The 16,341-nt window shown below is 33.1% G+C and overlaps 2 protein-coding genes across 3 annotated transcripts in view; one reads left to right on the forward strand and one right to left on the reverse strand.

Moving 5' to 3' along the window:
* The first annotated feature begins 909 nt into the window (after nucleotides 1–909).
* Nucleotides 910–5,162, forward strand: STUB1 (STIP1 homology and U-box containing protein 1). The gene is made up of 7 exons (XM_088202213.1): nucleotides 910–1,087; nucleotides 1,162–1,360; nucleotides 3,195–3,336; nucleotides 3,404–3,509; nucleotides 3,574–3,630; nucleotides 3,699–3,815; nucleotides 3,874–5,162. Exons 1-7 carry the CDS (start codon nucleotides 968–970, stop codon nucleotides 3,997–3,999), a joined length of 867 nt encoding a protein of 288 aa, XP_088058339.1. The 5' UTR covers nucleotides 910–967; the 3' UTR covers nucleotides 4,000–5,162.
* Nucleotides 5,163–8,616: 3,454 nt separating this feature from the next.
* Nucleotides 8,617–16,341, reverse strand: part of LOC148226913 (uncharacterized) — a 59,905-nt gene continuing 52,180 nt past the window's right edge. For both annotated transcript variants that reach the window (XM_088202192.1, XM_088202193.1), the window contains exons 3-4: nucleotides 10,136–10,270; nucleotides 8,617–9,445 (exon numbers count right to left, since the gene is read on the reverse strand). In XM_088202192.1, coding sequence (XP_088058318.1) covers nucleotides 8,678–9,445; nucleotides 10,136–10,270 — 903 coding nt within the window. In that variant the 3' untranslated portion in view covers nucleotides 8,617–8,677. The remainder of the gene's footprint in view (nucleotides 9,446–10,135; nucleotides 10,271–16,341) is intronic.

Here is a 16,341-nt window from a genome sequence, read left to right on the forward strand (position 1 = left end):
ACCAAACGGGATATTTTTCCGTTCATAGAAAATACATCCAACGTCACCATAAATAAAATGCCATTTTCTTGTCGACTTTACACAGATATTCATAAGTGTAAAATAATCTCTAGCCTGTTTTATCATTTGTCGTGTTATATAGTTGTTAATAGCAAAACGGCCTTATTTTAACATGGCATTCTCCACCACGTATGATATAGATAAATTCACATTTTATAAAAGTGGAATTATATCCTAAAATTATTAAAGAAAATAATCCAAGCATTTTATAATAACATAATGTCAAACAAACCTCATTGCGCAGTTTTCTTTAGTTTTGTTCCAATAATACCATCACTTTCTAATGATATAGAAAAAGAAGAATTGGTGTATAGTTCATTTTAATTTTTAAAAAATCTCTATGAAAAATTGTGAGAGTATCGAATTTAAATACAGTTTGCTGTTAACTGATACATTAAAAAATTATACTGCAATAGTGCATCGGCATTTTTTTTGTGAATGCATTGTTTACTTATACAAATTTATGTAAGGGAGAAGAGATACATGCGCGTAAGAATATTTGTTGTCTCGCTTATTCGTGTTGAAGCGGCAATGCTCATCTTAAGGTTTTTCGTCTGTGTCACATTAAGCTATAAAAATAAAGATTTTGGTCTATTTTGCACAAAATAAATAAAAAAAGTAACTTGTTGGCTATTGCTCGTATGTACATAAATAAAATAAATATGTCATAAAATATTATAATATTATTTTAAGGACCTACACGCAAGGTACCAATTTTATTGAATACTATTATAAATACGGATAAATTTGATTTTTGTTATAGACAGATTAGTAAGAAAATGTGAAATTTCCTCTTTGTCTTAAACGATGGATCCGCGAGCACGAAAGGTGTTCGCAAATTGCCCGCTCGTTTGACGCGAGAGGCTCGGATCGCGCGGACGTCGGAGGTCTGATTCAGTAGCTAAAGATGAGCAAACATATGTATTCGACTGTGAATTTGACGGACAAGGAGCTCAAAGATCAGGGTAATCGTCTCTACTCGCTCAGGAAGTACGAGGACGCCATCAACTGCTACACCAAAGCTATCGTGAGTATGAACTGCATTATTTTTATGTCGGTTTCGGTTTTGGTTTTCTTGGGTTACACCTATTGCGCTTTTAGATCAAGAACCCGTCGGTGCCCGTTTACTTCACCAACAGGGCTCTCTGCTATCTGAAGCTCAAGAAGTGGGAGTCCACTTGCCAGGACGCCAGGAGGGCCTTGGACATAGACGCGAATCAAGTCAAAGGACACTTTTTCTTGGGTCAGGCGCTGCTGGAGCAGGAGCTCTACGACGAGGCCATCAAGCACTTGCACAGAGGTGACGCTTAATTTACCATAAATCAATTTCAATTACAAACGTACCTTGTTATTTATAAATTTGTTACAACAGCGTATTAACATTCCGCCGCAAAAGTTAAATTAATCGACTACATAATAGATAAGATTATAATTAATCATATTAATTGGATTTTTATTATCAATCAAATTATACGTTAACTAATGTTTTTTCCAAGTCATATGTATGGTATGTTTTTAAACACAATACAAATAGGCTGAGTTTTACGTAATCACATATAATCACGATTCTAGATAATCAGGTAAAAAATCATTTTCTGTTTAAATGTGTAATAGATATTGTTTATGATTGATATTTGACTAAGCTACATATCTATTTTCAAATGTTTTACAAAGTTCTAACTTAAAAATCTCATGGTTAATCAATATACAACATAACATTAATAAATAGTAAAAACGCATAAGTGCGAAAATGGTCGTTTATGTCGTTTGTGCAAATTTTCACAATAACACTGGATTTAATTTAATATCATCTTTGATAATGTTATCTATTTTTGACATTTAATCTGCTGGGAAATTGCGCAATGGCGCAATCGCTAAAATATTTCTAGCCCCTTCAATTTACATGAGGTTTAAATGATTATTTTCCTACGAGTCCATAGGTGTAACGAATTGCTTACAAACATTTTATTATAAAACTTCATCAATGAATATATATATACTTCTTCAAACAGATACTTTTGTGCAAGCGATCTGTTGATCTATAAAAAATGTATGAAGAGATTTTTTTTGTACACGCTTCTTAAAAAAGAATATCTTCGTTTTGTCATATGGAAAATTCTGGAACCCACTGCTAATGCTGGGATTCCTGTACTTCTTTGAGTTGAAACTATTTTCTTTCTATTGGTGAACTTTTAGTGATTTGCAGTGACTATTTGTTTAACCATTATTCAGTAATTAAATTTTATTTTTAAAATTATCCCCAGCGAATAGTGTGATTGTACTTTTTTTATGTAAATATTGTAAAGAGCAAGGGTCCAAAAATTTAATCTTCAGAATGCCAATATTTTTCATTTTCTACAAATAATTTTAATTAATTAATTTAACAATGTTTAGAAATACCTCTAGAGGACATGAGGATATATTTCACATCTGAAATAAAATTATTCATCAAGCAATATTTTATTATTATTAATATATTTTACTGTTCGGTTAATAACAAACTATATGCTTAACTCACTTCTTAGCGGTTGGAAGGTTTTAACAAGCAAGACAAGTTTATAATATTTAAATAGTAATTAAAAGCAGTCTTAAAAAAAAATTTAAAAGCTTTGCTAGGAACGGGTCATTTATTGTGTTGTAAAAAAGCTTATTCTAAATAGTATTCTACTTTATTACTTGCATAATATGTTTTTTTAAGATAATAAATTAGAGACTGCCATTATCTCAGTTGTGTAAACGCAAGCGTGCATTTTTAGCTTTAGACACTTAATATAATAGTACACAAAGTAATTTTAAATGGGCTCTAATTTTCTTAACTGATTTTTGTAAAATAAGTTTTAGCTTAATGTTTATACCTGTATTTGTCAATAATAAACATTTTGACTGACTGATTGTTTCTCAGAATACATAGGTTTCAGGTTTGCAATATCATTCTTGACAATTGACAAGTTGACAATGCATATTTAAAAAATAACATCTCCGTTAAATAAATATATATTGCAAGCGAATATAAATTATTCGTTACAAATTATTTTATTAAATGTTATAAAAGGTTTATTTTCATTATAAATTATAAATATAGAACGGCACATTAAATTGAAACCTTACAATTTCTGAACTTGTACTATTTTTAGCTATTGATTTAGCTAAAGAGCAAAAGTTAAACTTCGGCGACGATATAGCTTTACAATTAAGAATCGCTAGAAAGAAGAGATGGAACATTCAAGAGGAGAAGAGAATCACTCAAGAAATCGTGCTTCAGTCGTATATAAATAAGTAAATAATTTTTTTTTTGCATTATTACCGTTTAATATTTTTTATAATATGCCTTATTTAAAAATAGATTAATTAACGAAGATACAGAGAAACAGATCGCGATATTGAGATGCGATAGCAGCCTCACTGACGAAGACTTACAAAAGAAGATCTTAGAAGTAGAAGAGCAATCTGTACGTATTCACATTTTTGTCTGTGATTATTATAATGTAATTCTACATTAAATTTTTATTTTAGAACAACTACACGAGCGAACTGAATAATCTATTTGCCAAAATTGACGAAAGGAGAAGAGTGAGTGTCATATCTTCGTTGTATATTATTTGATTTTTTTTATATGTTATTTATAATATTGTTTTTAGAAACGTGATGTGCCAGACTATTTATGCGGTAAAATAAGCTTCGAAATCCTCAACGAACCGGTCATCACTCCCAGCGGAATAACATACGAGCGTAAAGATATCGAAGAGCATTTACAAGTAAGTGATTTGATTCTCATCTTCGTCTCATTGGTGTTAAATATATTTATTTTTGCAGAGAGTAGGCCATTTCGATCCAGTCACTCGTGTCAAATTAACTTCAGATCAACTGATTCCGAACTTCACAATGAAGGAAGTTGTGGACGCGTTCCTTCAAGAAAATGAATGGGCTCATGATTATTAACGAAGGAAATGATGAATTTTTATTATCGTGCTATATATATCAGTTCGATCTGAAAACATAAAAGTATATGTATAAATAAAATGTCAACGTACAATCCAATTATAATTTTTGAGGATTTATACTTATCCCGACACTAGCGTAAATAAATATGTATTATTAATGCGTATTTTTAATTGTATATAATATTGTAGATTTCGATAGTTAAATTTTATAATGAGTATACTATTATTAAAACGAGCGCAGAAACTATTTCTATCATTGCCAAAATAATGACAATGCTGAACTGAATGTTTCGGCTTTATTATATAGAAATTAGGTCGGACTCGAGTCATTCAAATATCAGACAATATGAGGTGACGTTTTGCTATTTCTTCCGTTTTCTACGATATATTGTACTATATTTGTTGATTGATCGCTCGTTGTTGATTCTAATATGATAGTTTATTAAATGGGATATATGTAATTGTATTTTTTCATTCGATCGGATATGAACATTTTTTTTGTAAATGTGACTGATACATACCTGTTTGAAGTCTAGAACGTTGACAATTGGTACGACGGTTCAGGTCAGATTATTAATTGTTCGAGACTTCGCTCTTGCTTCTTTTACATAAATATTTTCATACTGATTCAATCTTTACTTAACGATATTCCCTTATTATTATGCATTATTCGAATCATATGCTTAATTTTATAAAACTGTAAGATTATCGTTGAACCACATTCGATAGCTGTTGATATATAGTAATGACAGTGCGGAAGCTGTAAGTAGCACTCAGTGCTAACTATACTAATATAAAATACCAATTTTCAGTTCTGGATATAGACATTATAGGTACAGGTATATTGAACATGTGACAGTGATAGCTAAATTTGATTAACCAATAATAATCTGTCTCGTTCTTTATATAGTTCTCTTTTTATTATACACAATTCAAACTGAAATAAACAATTGTCTATTGGGATGGTTTTATGTAATTTTGATTTTATTTCAAACGTATGAGATGTATTACTGATAAATATTAGTTAATTCTGGAGTTTAAAAAAAACGAAATCATCATATAATGACTTTACACAACTGTATAGATTTTTTCATTTTTATGAAAAAGAAAAACACGTCAAAAGCAATAAAATCGGCATGTAATTGATTATGGTTATCTATACATTTTCTGTTTTATTTAATACCTCATTCTTACTGACTTTGATTGTCGAGCATTTTAGGATTACTATTTAAATTTTGACTTTTTACCTAATAAAGAATTATATTTTTTATGAAAAAGTGTTTCTTATCCATAAATAAAATACAGTGCATTAAAAATGTATTCGATTCATTCTTCAATTACGACTTCTGATCTGGAAATTTTTTGCCAATGTAACTGATTTCACCAAGTAAAGGGCTAACAGATGAATGGAATAGAACTTTGACTTAGTTTTTTTTTTATTGGTACTTATTTATTTAGATTAAATTGTTACAATGGTCGAAAACAATAATTGTATTATTTAATACGAAAATATATATATATATATATATATATATATATATATATATATATATATATATATATATATATATATATATATATATATATATAAACATAATTAAAATAATACAATAAAACATCAAAATTAAGTGATACGAACTGGACCAGCTCCTCGTAGCTAACATTAAACAGGTCAATATGTAATGCCAGCATATTAAGGAGCTGGATGGCCACAGTCATAGGCGAGTAGGTAAGTGCAGACGTTCTAGCCCCAACGACTATCAAAAAAGGACGCGATTGTGATTCTCGAAGATGTTCTGGAACCCAAAACTGGAATTCCTCGAGAATAGCTGGTTTGTCAACAGCATCCTTCAGTAAATTAAAGTAATTCTTAGCAACATACAACTATCTGTGAGAACTCAGCGATTCGTATCCCAACACTCCTAAAAGAAAGGCGCTGGGATATAAGAACGGATAATATTCAAATGTCATTTTGTAAAGGCATCTTAAAAATCTTTTATTTTATTTTTTTCATTAAAAGGGAATACTTAATTATTCAAGGATAACTAAATATTCCCTTTTCAAAACAAGACATTCATTTTTGTACTGCATTTATAAGGATAAAGGTTCGGCTACACAGAAAGCGGTCTGTCGCGGCGGGAAGCGATATCTGATCGATGCAGTCGGGCGGTCTGGTTGAATGATGTGATGATGCAACATGGCATCATTCAACCAGACCGCCTGACCACATCGGTCAGATATCGCTTCCCACTGCGACAGACCGCTTTCTGTGTGGCCGAGCCTTTATCCTTATAAATGCAGTACAAAAATGAATGTCTTGTTTTGAAAAGAGCTAAAGTCTGCTAAGAATGATTAATTAAATAACTACTCTTTGCTTATTAATTGTGGGTAATTATCACCTCTTATAAGCACGGCCACCAAGAGCGAGCCCGCGCCCTGAGAAAACAATGATTCTGACGGGTCCATGACAAAAATGGTATTTTATATATTTTTTATCATCGTAACATAATTTCTTAAATAAATAATATAAGGTACGAGTTGACCCTTTCAATGCTACAAATAAATTTAAAAATTAGCTACCGTTGAGACATATATTCCAAAATCATATTTTATGCGAAATACTTTAATTAAGCTTTAGAAATGATTAAAAATATCTACTGATAATTAGTCGTGTTTTCTTTGCTGCTCATTGTTGCCATATAGTGAATTTTCAGTCCAAGTCAAAAGCAATAAAATCGTGCCATCGCTGTGAAAACGCTCAATTATCAAGCGTTTGTAATATATTAAGACTTTTTATAACAATATTACGAGTGAGAATTGAATAAAGCACATCTAAACAGAATATTGACCAATAGGAGAGTGCAAAAAACAATTATCTCTTCTCAGAAGTTAAAAATCCACGTCAAAAGCAATAAAATCATGCCGTCGCAGTAGTGTTCAAAAATATTTAAATACATTTTTATTTTATTGGTAGGCGATTCACAGTTGTTATGGTAACTGATTTAATTATTACAAATATATGATATGTGGGATATATTCATAGAAGAAAATATGTAAGCATTGCTTTTAAAAAATTTTTTTTACCCAAGTTTTGAGCCTCTGGAATTTCAGAAATCAATAGTATTAGTAACATCTTTGGTTAGAGCACTAGATGAATACTTTACGGTAAATATGCAGTTTAACGTGTGATTTTGTTATATGAAGTTGAAATGCCGAAACGCACAAATTTGTGCATACGGTATTCAATGTGCTAACGACTGGCCAACGACCAACAAAGCGCCACGCATTGGATGATTCTGTAAGTAGGTAAATGTCAAGAGCAACATAGGCGAGCTCTCCGCCTGTCTAAATAAAATCTAAAAAACGTATCTAATCTATCCTGAAAATATGTCATTTCAGTGTAATCAAATCCTAATATATTATCTATCACCGGTAAATATATATTTTTACCTAAAAATATAATTTATCAGGCAGGTGCTAGTAAAATTATATGATTTCAATTTTTCCATATGTAGTAATACATACATTTACATACTTCATTATTTATTTAAATGCGGTGTATAAATATTACAGTGAATGTGTATTTTTCAGTAAAGTTATATTTTCACTAGTGAAGTCCAAATACATTTTCACCAGCAGATATATATTTACACTAGCGAAAATATAATTTAGCTGATGCTCTACTGAAATTATAAACTGTTTTAAAGTGTCTATTAAACTCAATTTGGCAGTTGTGAAACGTCCATTTGCTGCTCTAACCTAAACTTAACCTAATGAAAGTTCTAAAACTGATCGTAATCTTGGAATTTTTATTAGGTCAAGTCCAAAATACAAACTAAGTCAATTCATCTCTCAGGAAAAAATACAGACAGACGTAGCATTTTACATATTTTCCATAGTTTGTATGTGTTTGGATATTACACTGTTTTAAAAATGTGATAGTATTCCTGACCGATATCACTATGGACTTCTGATATGAGAGTATTGGTCAAAGTATATTCAAATCGAATTTTGGTCAATAGGAGGACACAAAAACAATTATCACTTCTCAGAAGTCAAAAATTCACGTCAAAAGCAATAAAATCGTCCGTCGCGATTTTATTGCTTTTGACATGGATTTTGACTTCTGAGAAGGGATACTTATTTTTGCGCTCTCCTATTGCTCAAAATTCGGTTTAGATAGGCTTCATTTCATTCTCACTTATTGTAAGTCGTAATGATGTTACAAAAAGTCTTAATATGAACGCTAGATAACCGAGCGTTTCCACTGCGATGGCGATGACACAATTGAATTTCTTTTGACATGGATTTTAAACAGAAGCCCCCTTGAATTCGGTCATTTAATGAAATACGATGTCATTTAATAAAATACTACGAAACCTAATGAAATGGAAATATTAAAAATAACCGCTAACTGGGCAACTTATGCTGAAATGACGTACCTCTATGTAAAATATCTTATTCATGTATTGTGTCATTGGTTGTTCTTGTATCAAGACACATATTCTTTCACTGCTACTGGTATATAGGTATATATATACTACAATTCTCATCGTACGTCTGAAGTATGAATCAAGGGTGTTGTGTAATAATATGATGAAAATAAAGTCACTCGTCTACTGCGAATAGTGTTTTATTTGGACAAAGTCATTTTTCACATCGCGGAAAAGTTCACGTCAGCGCGAGAGGCCCGAGGGCGTGAGCACTATCTCGGCGGCCGGGGGCGGAGCCTCGCTGGGGGGCGCCGCCGCGTTGGGGGTGTCGGCGAAGGTGACGGTGCGGGGAATCGAGCAGCCTGCCGAGCCCCGCTTGCCGTGCACCGACTCCCTGGTCCTGTTGAGCTTGAGGCTCTTCTGCGCCTCCACCACCGTGGCCGCGTCGCCGCTCGTCTCGCAGCTCGAGATGCTGGAGATGTCGAAGCTGGACGCGGAGGCGATCGTCGGCTCGGGGGTGGTCGGAGACAGCAGCAACGTAGGCACCGGAGCCGGCGGCAAGACCGGGACCGGCAGGGGTGCCGGGGTGGGCGCTGGAGGCGGCGGCGGCGGCTGTTCCCTCAACGAGAGGGCGGAGGCGTCCACCGGGAGCGGCGGCAGTCTCTTGACGGAGAGCGGCCTCGATGGCGGCCTCTCCGACAGCAGCAGTCTCTCGGCCGCCGGCTCCTTGGGACTGCTTCTCCGTCTCGGGGGGCGGCAGCCCCTCGGGAAGCAGCAGGCGACGATCCTCACAAAGCAACAAAACAGCCCTGCGATTATGAGCGCCGGTCCCGTCCACCTCAGCTCCGGAGTCTTGAAGCCCTTGTCTCCGGTACCTACGAACGAGATGACCAACCCGAGGGCTACGGTGCCGAGACCTACGTAGAGGAGACCACCGAAGGCGTTCGCCGCCCTCGCCCCGAGACCCTCCTCTTCGTCGGACGAAGACCCTCCATAAGACAGGTCTCGTATCTGAAAACATATTAATAGAAATTATTATTTTGTTTTGTTTATACGTATATCTTCTTCTTCTATATAAATAAAAAGCAATGTTCGTATGTGTGTACTCTATAGACTCAAAAACTTCTGGAACGATTTCGCTGAAAAGCTCACAGTTTATTCTTATTAGTGCCGGGAGTGTTTAGAGAGTGGTTTAAATAAAATCGGACGGGTAACGCTGATGTTTTTATAGTGTTGTCGGGCTCAAACACGCTCGCGATATGGCGTCATATCATGATGTCACATCGCCATCGCGTATTTTTCTTTGTAACTCATAAATTAAGTTTTAAATTCTAGCCGCTGTTTTATACTTTTAAAGGCATACTAAGACACATATGTAATAGGGGCGATTAGATAATATTTTTTTCTACAAAGAACTATCAATCAAGAACATCTGCTTGCTTCCACGCTGTTGGAAAGTATAGACAATAAAGAGATGAGTTTATAGTGTTTAAAATGTAGTTGATGACAATCGCTGAAATTTTTTTAAAGGTTTTACAAAGTAGTTTTTAATTTATTTTGCTATTTCGTTGTTAATATCTAAGATATTTGATTTTGGGAAGCTTTTTGTCTATTGTATATAGTAAGGGAAATGGATTTCTGAAATTACAGATACTTCTGAATTAATAGAACTTAAAATTTGTTTGTCATAGTACTACATACCCTGTTTCTCTTCATCCATCTGAGATGAGCTTCGTTCTGTTTGTTGCGATGGGTCCCAGCCCCCTCGGCCACCACGGAGCATCGTCTGGCGGCGCCCGCGGCTGCCTCCTGCCACGCCGCTTTGCCCTGGGCGCACTGAAACACACCAAACTGACGTACATTCAACATTCTCCACGGAGCGTCTCCTCTAGGAACAGCCGCCCCGTTTACAGTAACTTCAGCCAACATTTCACAACATAAAAGAACGTGTATGAAAAACAACATTCTCGCTTCTTAGATTGTAACACCCATCTGTATCAAAGTTTGTCATTCATCTCAGTGCACGTTGATACAAACAGTATAAAGAAACAAGAATACTATTTAATATAAAATAAATGTGAAAACATCAAAACAAATATGAATGCTGCATTTAGTGTTAACGGAATGAATTAACATATTTTTCTGTAATGAAAATTGTAAGAAAGTTAAACTAAATGAAAATCAGTACCGTTAGCGCATAAATGCTTCAAAAATGTCTATTCTATAAAATCAAAACACACATAATATTAAATAAAAATTGTATCGCTAGATATTAAACTATCAAAGATAATATGCTTTACTATATAAGTAAGATAATTAGATTTTAAATATCAATATTCAAATATCTATTTAGTTTGATATCTAATGACATTAACAATCAAGTGTGCGGACACGTATACTAATGAGAATATTTTTTATACTACAAATATTAAGCAAACAAAAAATATGTTTCTCAGACTAGTGTCCGCACACTTCCACATACATTACAATAATTGACATGCACTTTTTCACCTGAGCATGGAGAATTTAACCCATATTACCTGATTTAAATATTAATGGAGTTATCCAAAAAGAAAACCTGGTCGAAAGATCTACACAATAGATCTTACAATCTAGATTCTCTTTTCAATTTTATTAAACATACCAATATTAAAGTTTTTACTCTTACAAACCTTAAAAAACCCTTTTTTTATAGTAGCCACACAGTACCTTCCCCCTAATATCTGAATCTTTTCCTTTTTTTAATGTACTCAAATTCACTATAAAAGTATTTTTTTTAATAATTATGGTTCAGTTCAACAGATGTCTCTGAATATAAAAAACTAGAAATGAACATGTATATTTTATAAGACTTTATATATATTTTTAAAAACATTACTTTTGTAATGTTTAAAAAAACCTGCATAAAGCCTCGATATAAATGCTTATTATTGAAGTCTCCCCCCAACTTCTAATAACATATTTAATATAACTCCTGATTTATAGTGATACAAATAAAACAGTAAAATTCGTTTTTATCAACGTTTGATTTTTTTTAAATCTGATACCCCATCATGTCAGTGTAACATAACATAACATGACACGACATGGTCGTTTTACGACTCGCCAAATGCGACATGTCGATATATTACGAGTGTCTCGTGACCCGGTGACGTTACTCAAACCGTAAAAGCTTCGTTTCATTGCGACGAGAAATTGATCCTCGGCTTTATCTTTCACTTTTCAGAGAAGTTGCATTGGATCGAAGGCGTATGCACGCGACCTTCACTTTCCCCTTATCAGATTCTTAAAATCTCCATTTCGTGCCGGTCGGAAGGGACGCATAATTTGAATTTTGCGACCTGGCGTGTTAGCTTATTATTTTGGACGATTTGAGTCGCACATGTTGGTTGGTTTTCACCTTTTTGAATAGCCCCTCTCGGTAGCGTCGCGGCGCTAATTCGCCCCGACGCGAAGCTAACAGATACGGGCGATTAGCGATCGTTTTCCATCACGCTACAGAGCGATTTGTCGCAATAATAATTGTCATATCGATTGAGAAAGGTTTGCGACCTCTGCTCGCGGCTCGCGCGTGATGGGCGCGCCCGTTCACGTGACTCGGTCCTGTCGAAAAAACGGCCAATTTGACATCGGGCTGACTCATGCCGCGGGATACACCTGCGACAGGACAAACGCTTTGAAATTCGCCAATTATTTATGCACGCATATGGACAACATAGCTTGAAGTTTATGCGGCGATGTCCAGCGTATAAGAAGTGTACCAGGCACGGCTCATGCGTGAAGGGTTTTGAAAACGGCTTTCAAAATTATTCACTCACGTGTGTATGGTCTGAGGTTATTCTGTTAAACGAAAATTGAAAAAAGTAATGATCGTTTCCCCTTTACAACAATCGTGACTCGAGACAAAGCTTCACAACAGCTGACATATATCATAGATATGTGTCAAACTGTATAGAAAAAAAATCAACTGGCTTTTTAAAATGAGTTTTACATATGCAAGTACAAAACACGTACGTAGGTGTATAATATGATATAATAAATTTATATATTTTTATAGATCGCTAAAATTAAATATTAATTATATAGATATATAAGTTCACACAACGCTAGTTGTCTGATTGAGAGCTTCGATCTTTATTTTTATACTGCATATCCGTTTTTTCAAAGTTTGTATAGCTAAAAAACTATAAAGAAAATGTCAAAATTTATATTGAAAGGTAAAACCTTCGGTGTACCATTTAACAAAAACTCCAGGGCCGATGACACAATACCAATCCGCTGCTAGTTAACCTTATACAAACAATTTATTATATTCGCTTGTGTCGCATATGTATAATAAAGGTCATGAGTAAAAAATCTGAAACATTTTAAATTGTAACCCTATGACCCAGTTTAAGATGTTTTTAAATTTTATGTGCTCCATAAACGCCGAACTAGACCAACACGAACCTTTCACATTACACCGAAGAGGGGTAGGACGGGCGGTTATGATGATCGGCGTCGGTGATTCGAATCCCGGCACCGACCACATGAAATCCTGTATGTCCTAATAGCTCACGCTAGGTTTCTATTCAACTTATGGTTTATTTTATTTTTATCTTTATTTTTACATAAGATCGATAAGCATTATACGTCAGGGCTTATCAATTTGAAAGCCAATCTTAAAAAGATATTAATTCAATTTTGGTAGATTGCTGTTAATAATTTTAATACGCTTGCTCGGTGTGGAGTAACATCAGTAATACATTTGTAATATAAAAAGAATATATAATGTAATTATAACGAAAATTACTATAAAAATATTACGCAAGAGCATATTAACCCAGAAGTAGTTTCAAGCACAAAAACGACCTTATATTAGAAGTAAATTGCAAACATTCGTGATCCACAGTTTTAGAATCGCTGAATTACAGTGTAACTGATTATGGAATATGTAGAGGCAGACGTAAACAACTTAAGAAAAATAAAAACAAGGAAAGGCAAAGCTTAGTTGTTCAGATAATAAAAATCCCATAGTGAGCTAGGTACCTAATTTCTCCGAATGTCGATACTCGAGCTTTTGTCACATAGTAATTTCATAAGCTACCATTAAGGGTATATTCTCGAATAGTATAAATATTGTGATTATGAGTAGACCTTTTGCGAGACGTCTTAACATCGCTGTAACACGCAACTTTGCCCAATTTATTTTCGCAAACTTTTCCCGTTTCATATTGTTTATTTCGCGCTGTGCATAAAAATGTTCGCCCAGGGCCGGATTCGGTGATTGCAGGGCTCTGTTAGAACCGCTTTGATAACGAATCCGGAAATTTAATTCAGATTAGCTAATGCCAAGTATAACTTATAATGTATATACTAATCTCAAATATTTCGATCGATAATTTTTTTACTTAACGTACTATAGAATTTTTTTAAATATAGTACTTGTGCAGTTTATCGGCTCAGTTATAATGCAATAGTGATGGTAAAAGATTGGCAGATTTGTAGCAATGCTTATTGGTTTCCTCATTGACTGTCTAAATTTATGCTATAAATTAAAAAAATATGCACTAATTTTCCGTCAGTTTTAAAGTTATTGCTTTTATATTTTAAATATTATTGATAACATTAACTTTTATTGTCACATACATGTATTCAAAAATATGTGCTAATTTCAAAGATGACATTATATTTTTAGGGTATATAGTTTTAAAAAAATATTGTTAGTGCATTTATGTACATTTATACATATGTAGATATTAGCTATTAAGTTTGCCTACATAAAATACAGTAGTAGACATTACTACAATAACACTTTACAGCAAAAAATTAAATGGTCAGTAAATATTAAATAAAACTGTCGGTAATATTACTAATATATGATCAGTTACTTTTTTGAAAATCAGTAAAAAAAACTTTGATAGCGATTATGTGTAATATAATTTATAACCAATAGATGTCACTGCTGCTGGGGCCGTTTTTTTAATAATAGCGCATTTTTTTTGAATAAAAATTATCAAACCCGAAACCTCAGAGTTACTAGTCTGAGACGTTACGAGCTACGCTATTATATTTTTGGAATTAGTTTAATTACAATATCATTAAAACTATGCTAGTTTTCGTGTCCTCAAAAAACCCACATAAATGATTAAAAAATGTAAAATAAACCTTTTTATTTTTTTTTAATAAAAATTTATATTTTTAAATATTTTAGCTATTTTTACTCTTTCTTCAAAAAATTTTTTTTTTAATCACCTTTATTGTGAAATTAGTTAGCGGATTAGACTGGCTAACGAACGTAGCTAATATCATTAAAACTACCGTAGGCGAATTCCCAAAATACACGCGTTAGAGCGCCACAGTGACGTCACGATGCCGTTTCACGCCGGCGCCGAAATCAGTTCCACAAATACTCAGTCATAGATTGGATGATGCTGGAAAATTACAAGATATACCGAAATGAGAACAAATCAATACAATATCATTAAAAAAGGTTAGGTTGTTTGGTTCTTTAGTAAAAGTCGGCGCGAGCGGCAGCGAGGCGCCTCCAAGACGACGCTAGAAAGAGACGCGAGACGTGACGTCGACATGGCGCCCTAATGCATGCATTATGGGAATGCGCCTACCGTAGATATCGTGAACGCAAAAACTCACACATAGGTTTTTTTTATTTTTTTACAATATAAATTTATATTTTTAAAAGTAATTATTTTCTATACTTTTTCTTCTAAAGCTATTTTCTTAACAAAGTTAAAATTTTTATTACTCGCCATTTTAAACCAAGATGGCAAACAAATTTAGTCGAAAAATTTACAAGATATAAGTATAATGACGATATTATTAAAAATACCGTAGTTATTTTGTTCACAATAAAAATATTTTTTTAATTAAATTTCAATTTTTAATAATTTTTTCATTTGTTTAAATATTCGTCATATTTAAACAAGATGGCAGACGAGGCTGGCTAATGAATTTGATTAAAATTTGCTAATGATTATTCCGAAATATATTTTTAGAAAATGTTAATTATCGATATGATAAGGACGGAATAGTCTGTAATGTTTTAGACTAGTAATTCTGAGGTTGCGGGTTCGAGCCCCAGCAACGGCACTCTTTTTATTTATAAAGGAATGCACAATTATTTAAAAAAAACGGCTCTAACTGTAGTGACATCTATTGGTTATAAATTATATCACGCATAATAATTTATAATTATTATTAAAGATATCACCGATTCCCAGACTTTATCTGGTGGTTCATATTTGTATGCAGGAATTCATTATTTCTGATTGACTCCCTCAGTTGATACAGATTTACACTGTTGTAACGCACTGGGCTTACGCCTAATAAATATTATATATTTAAATATATCCATAGATTTCGATATAAAGAAATTGAATATTAAAATATTTTTATATATAATTATTTTAATTGCAGTATGCAATAAAAAAATAGCTTTATTATTGTCGCTATAACGAGTTAATAGCCAATATGTAGTTTTTCTGACTATTTAGCAAAAATATACTGACATTTCTGTTGCCTATTAATTACTGATTATTTAATAAAACTACTGACTGTTAAATTTAATTTGATTCGTATGAAAGGCAAACAAAATTGACGACCTAATAAATACAGGTAATTTTTCTGTTGTGATTTTTATTTTAAAGATCTCTTTTTATTAATATATGTATATAATTATAACGAGTCTAAAACTCAGCTTTAATAATTTAAAATATACTGAGAATGATTGTTTTTATTAATATATTACAAAAATGTAATTAAAACAGAATTTTTAGTATTTTGTCAGGGTTTTGTCAAAGCAAAAATGAGACATTATACGGAAAAACTAATGTTACAGCTTGAATTACCAGCTAAATGCGACTCGTGATGAATATTAAACAATACGTAGATGATTAATGAAATGCTTT

Source organism: Plectrocnemia conspersa, unplaced genomic scaffold (assembly GCF_051122295.1).
Source record: "Plectrocnemia conspersa isolate PC_06_02 unplaced genomic scaffold, ASM5112229v1 ptg000013l, whole genome shotgun sequence".
NCBI lineage: Eukaryota > Metazoa > Arthropoda > Insecta > Trichoptera > Polycentropodidae > Plectrocnemia > Plectrocnemia conspersa.

What these genes read in the sequence shown, in the direction of transcription:
- STUB1 (XM_088202213.1), top strand. Translation starts at nt 968, where the DNA reads ATGAGCAAACATATGTATTCGACTGTGAATTTGACGGACAAGGAGCTC. An exon ending in ACTGCTACACCAAAGCTATC is followed by an intron (nt 1,088 to 1,161) that starts GTGAGTATGAAC and finishes TTGCGCTTTTAG; the next exon opens with ATCAAGAACCCGTCGGTGCC. An exon ending in ATATCGAAGAGCATTTACAA is followed by an intron (nt 3,816 to 3,873) that starts GTAAGTGATTTG and finishes TTATTTTTGCAG; the next exon opens with AGAGTAGGCCATTTCGATCC.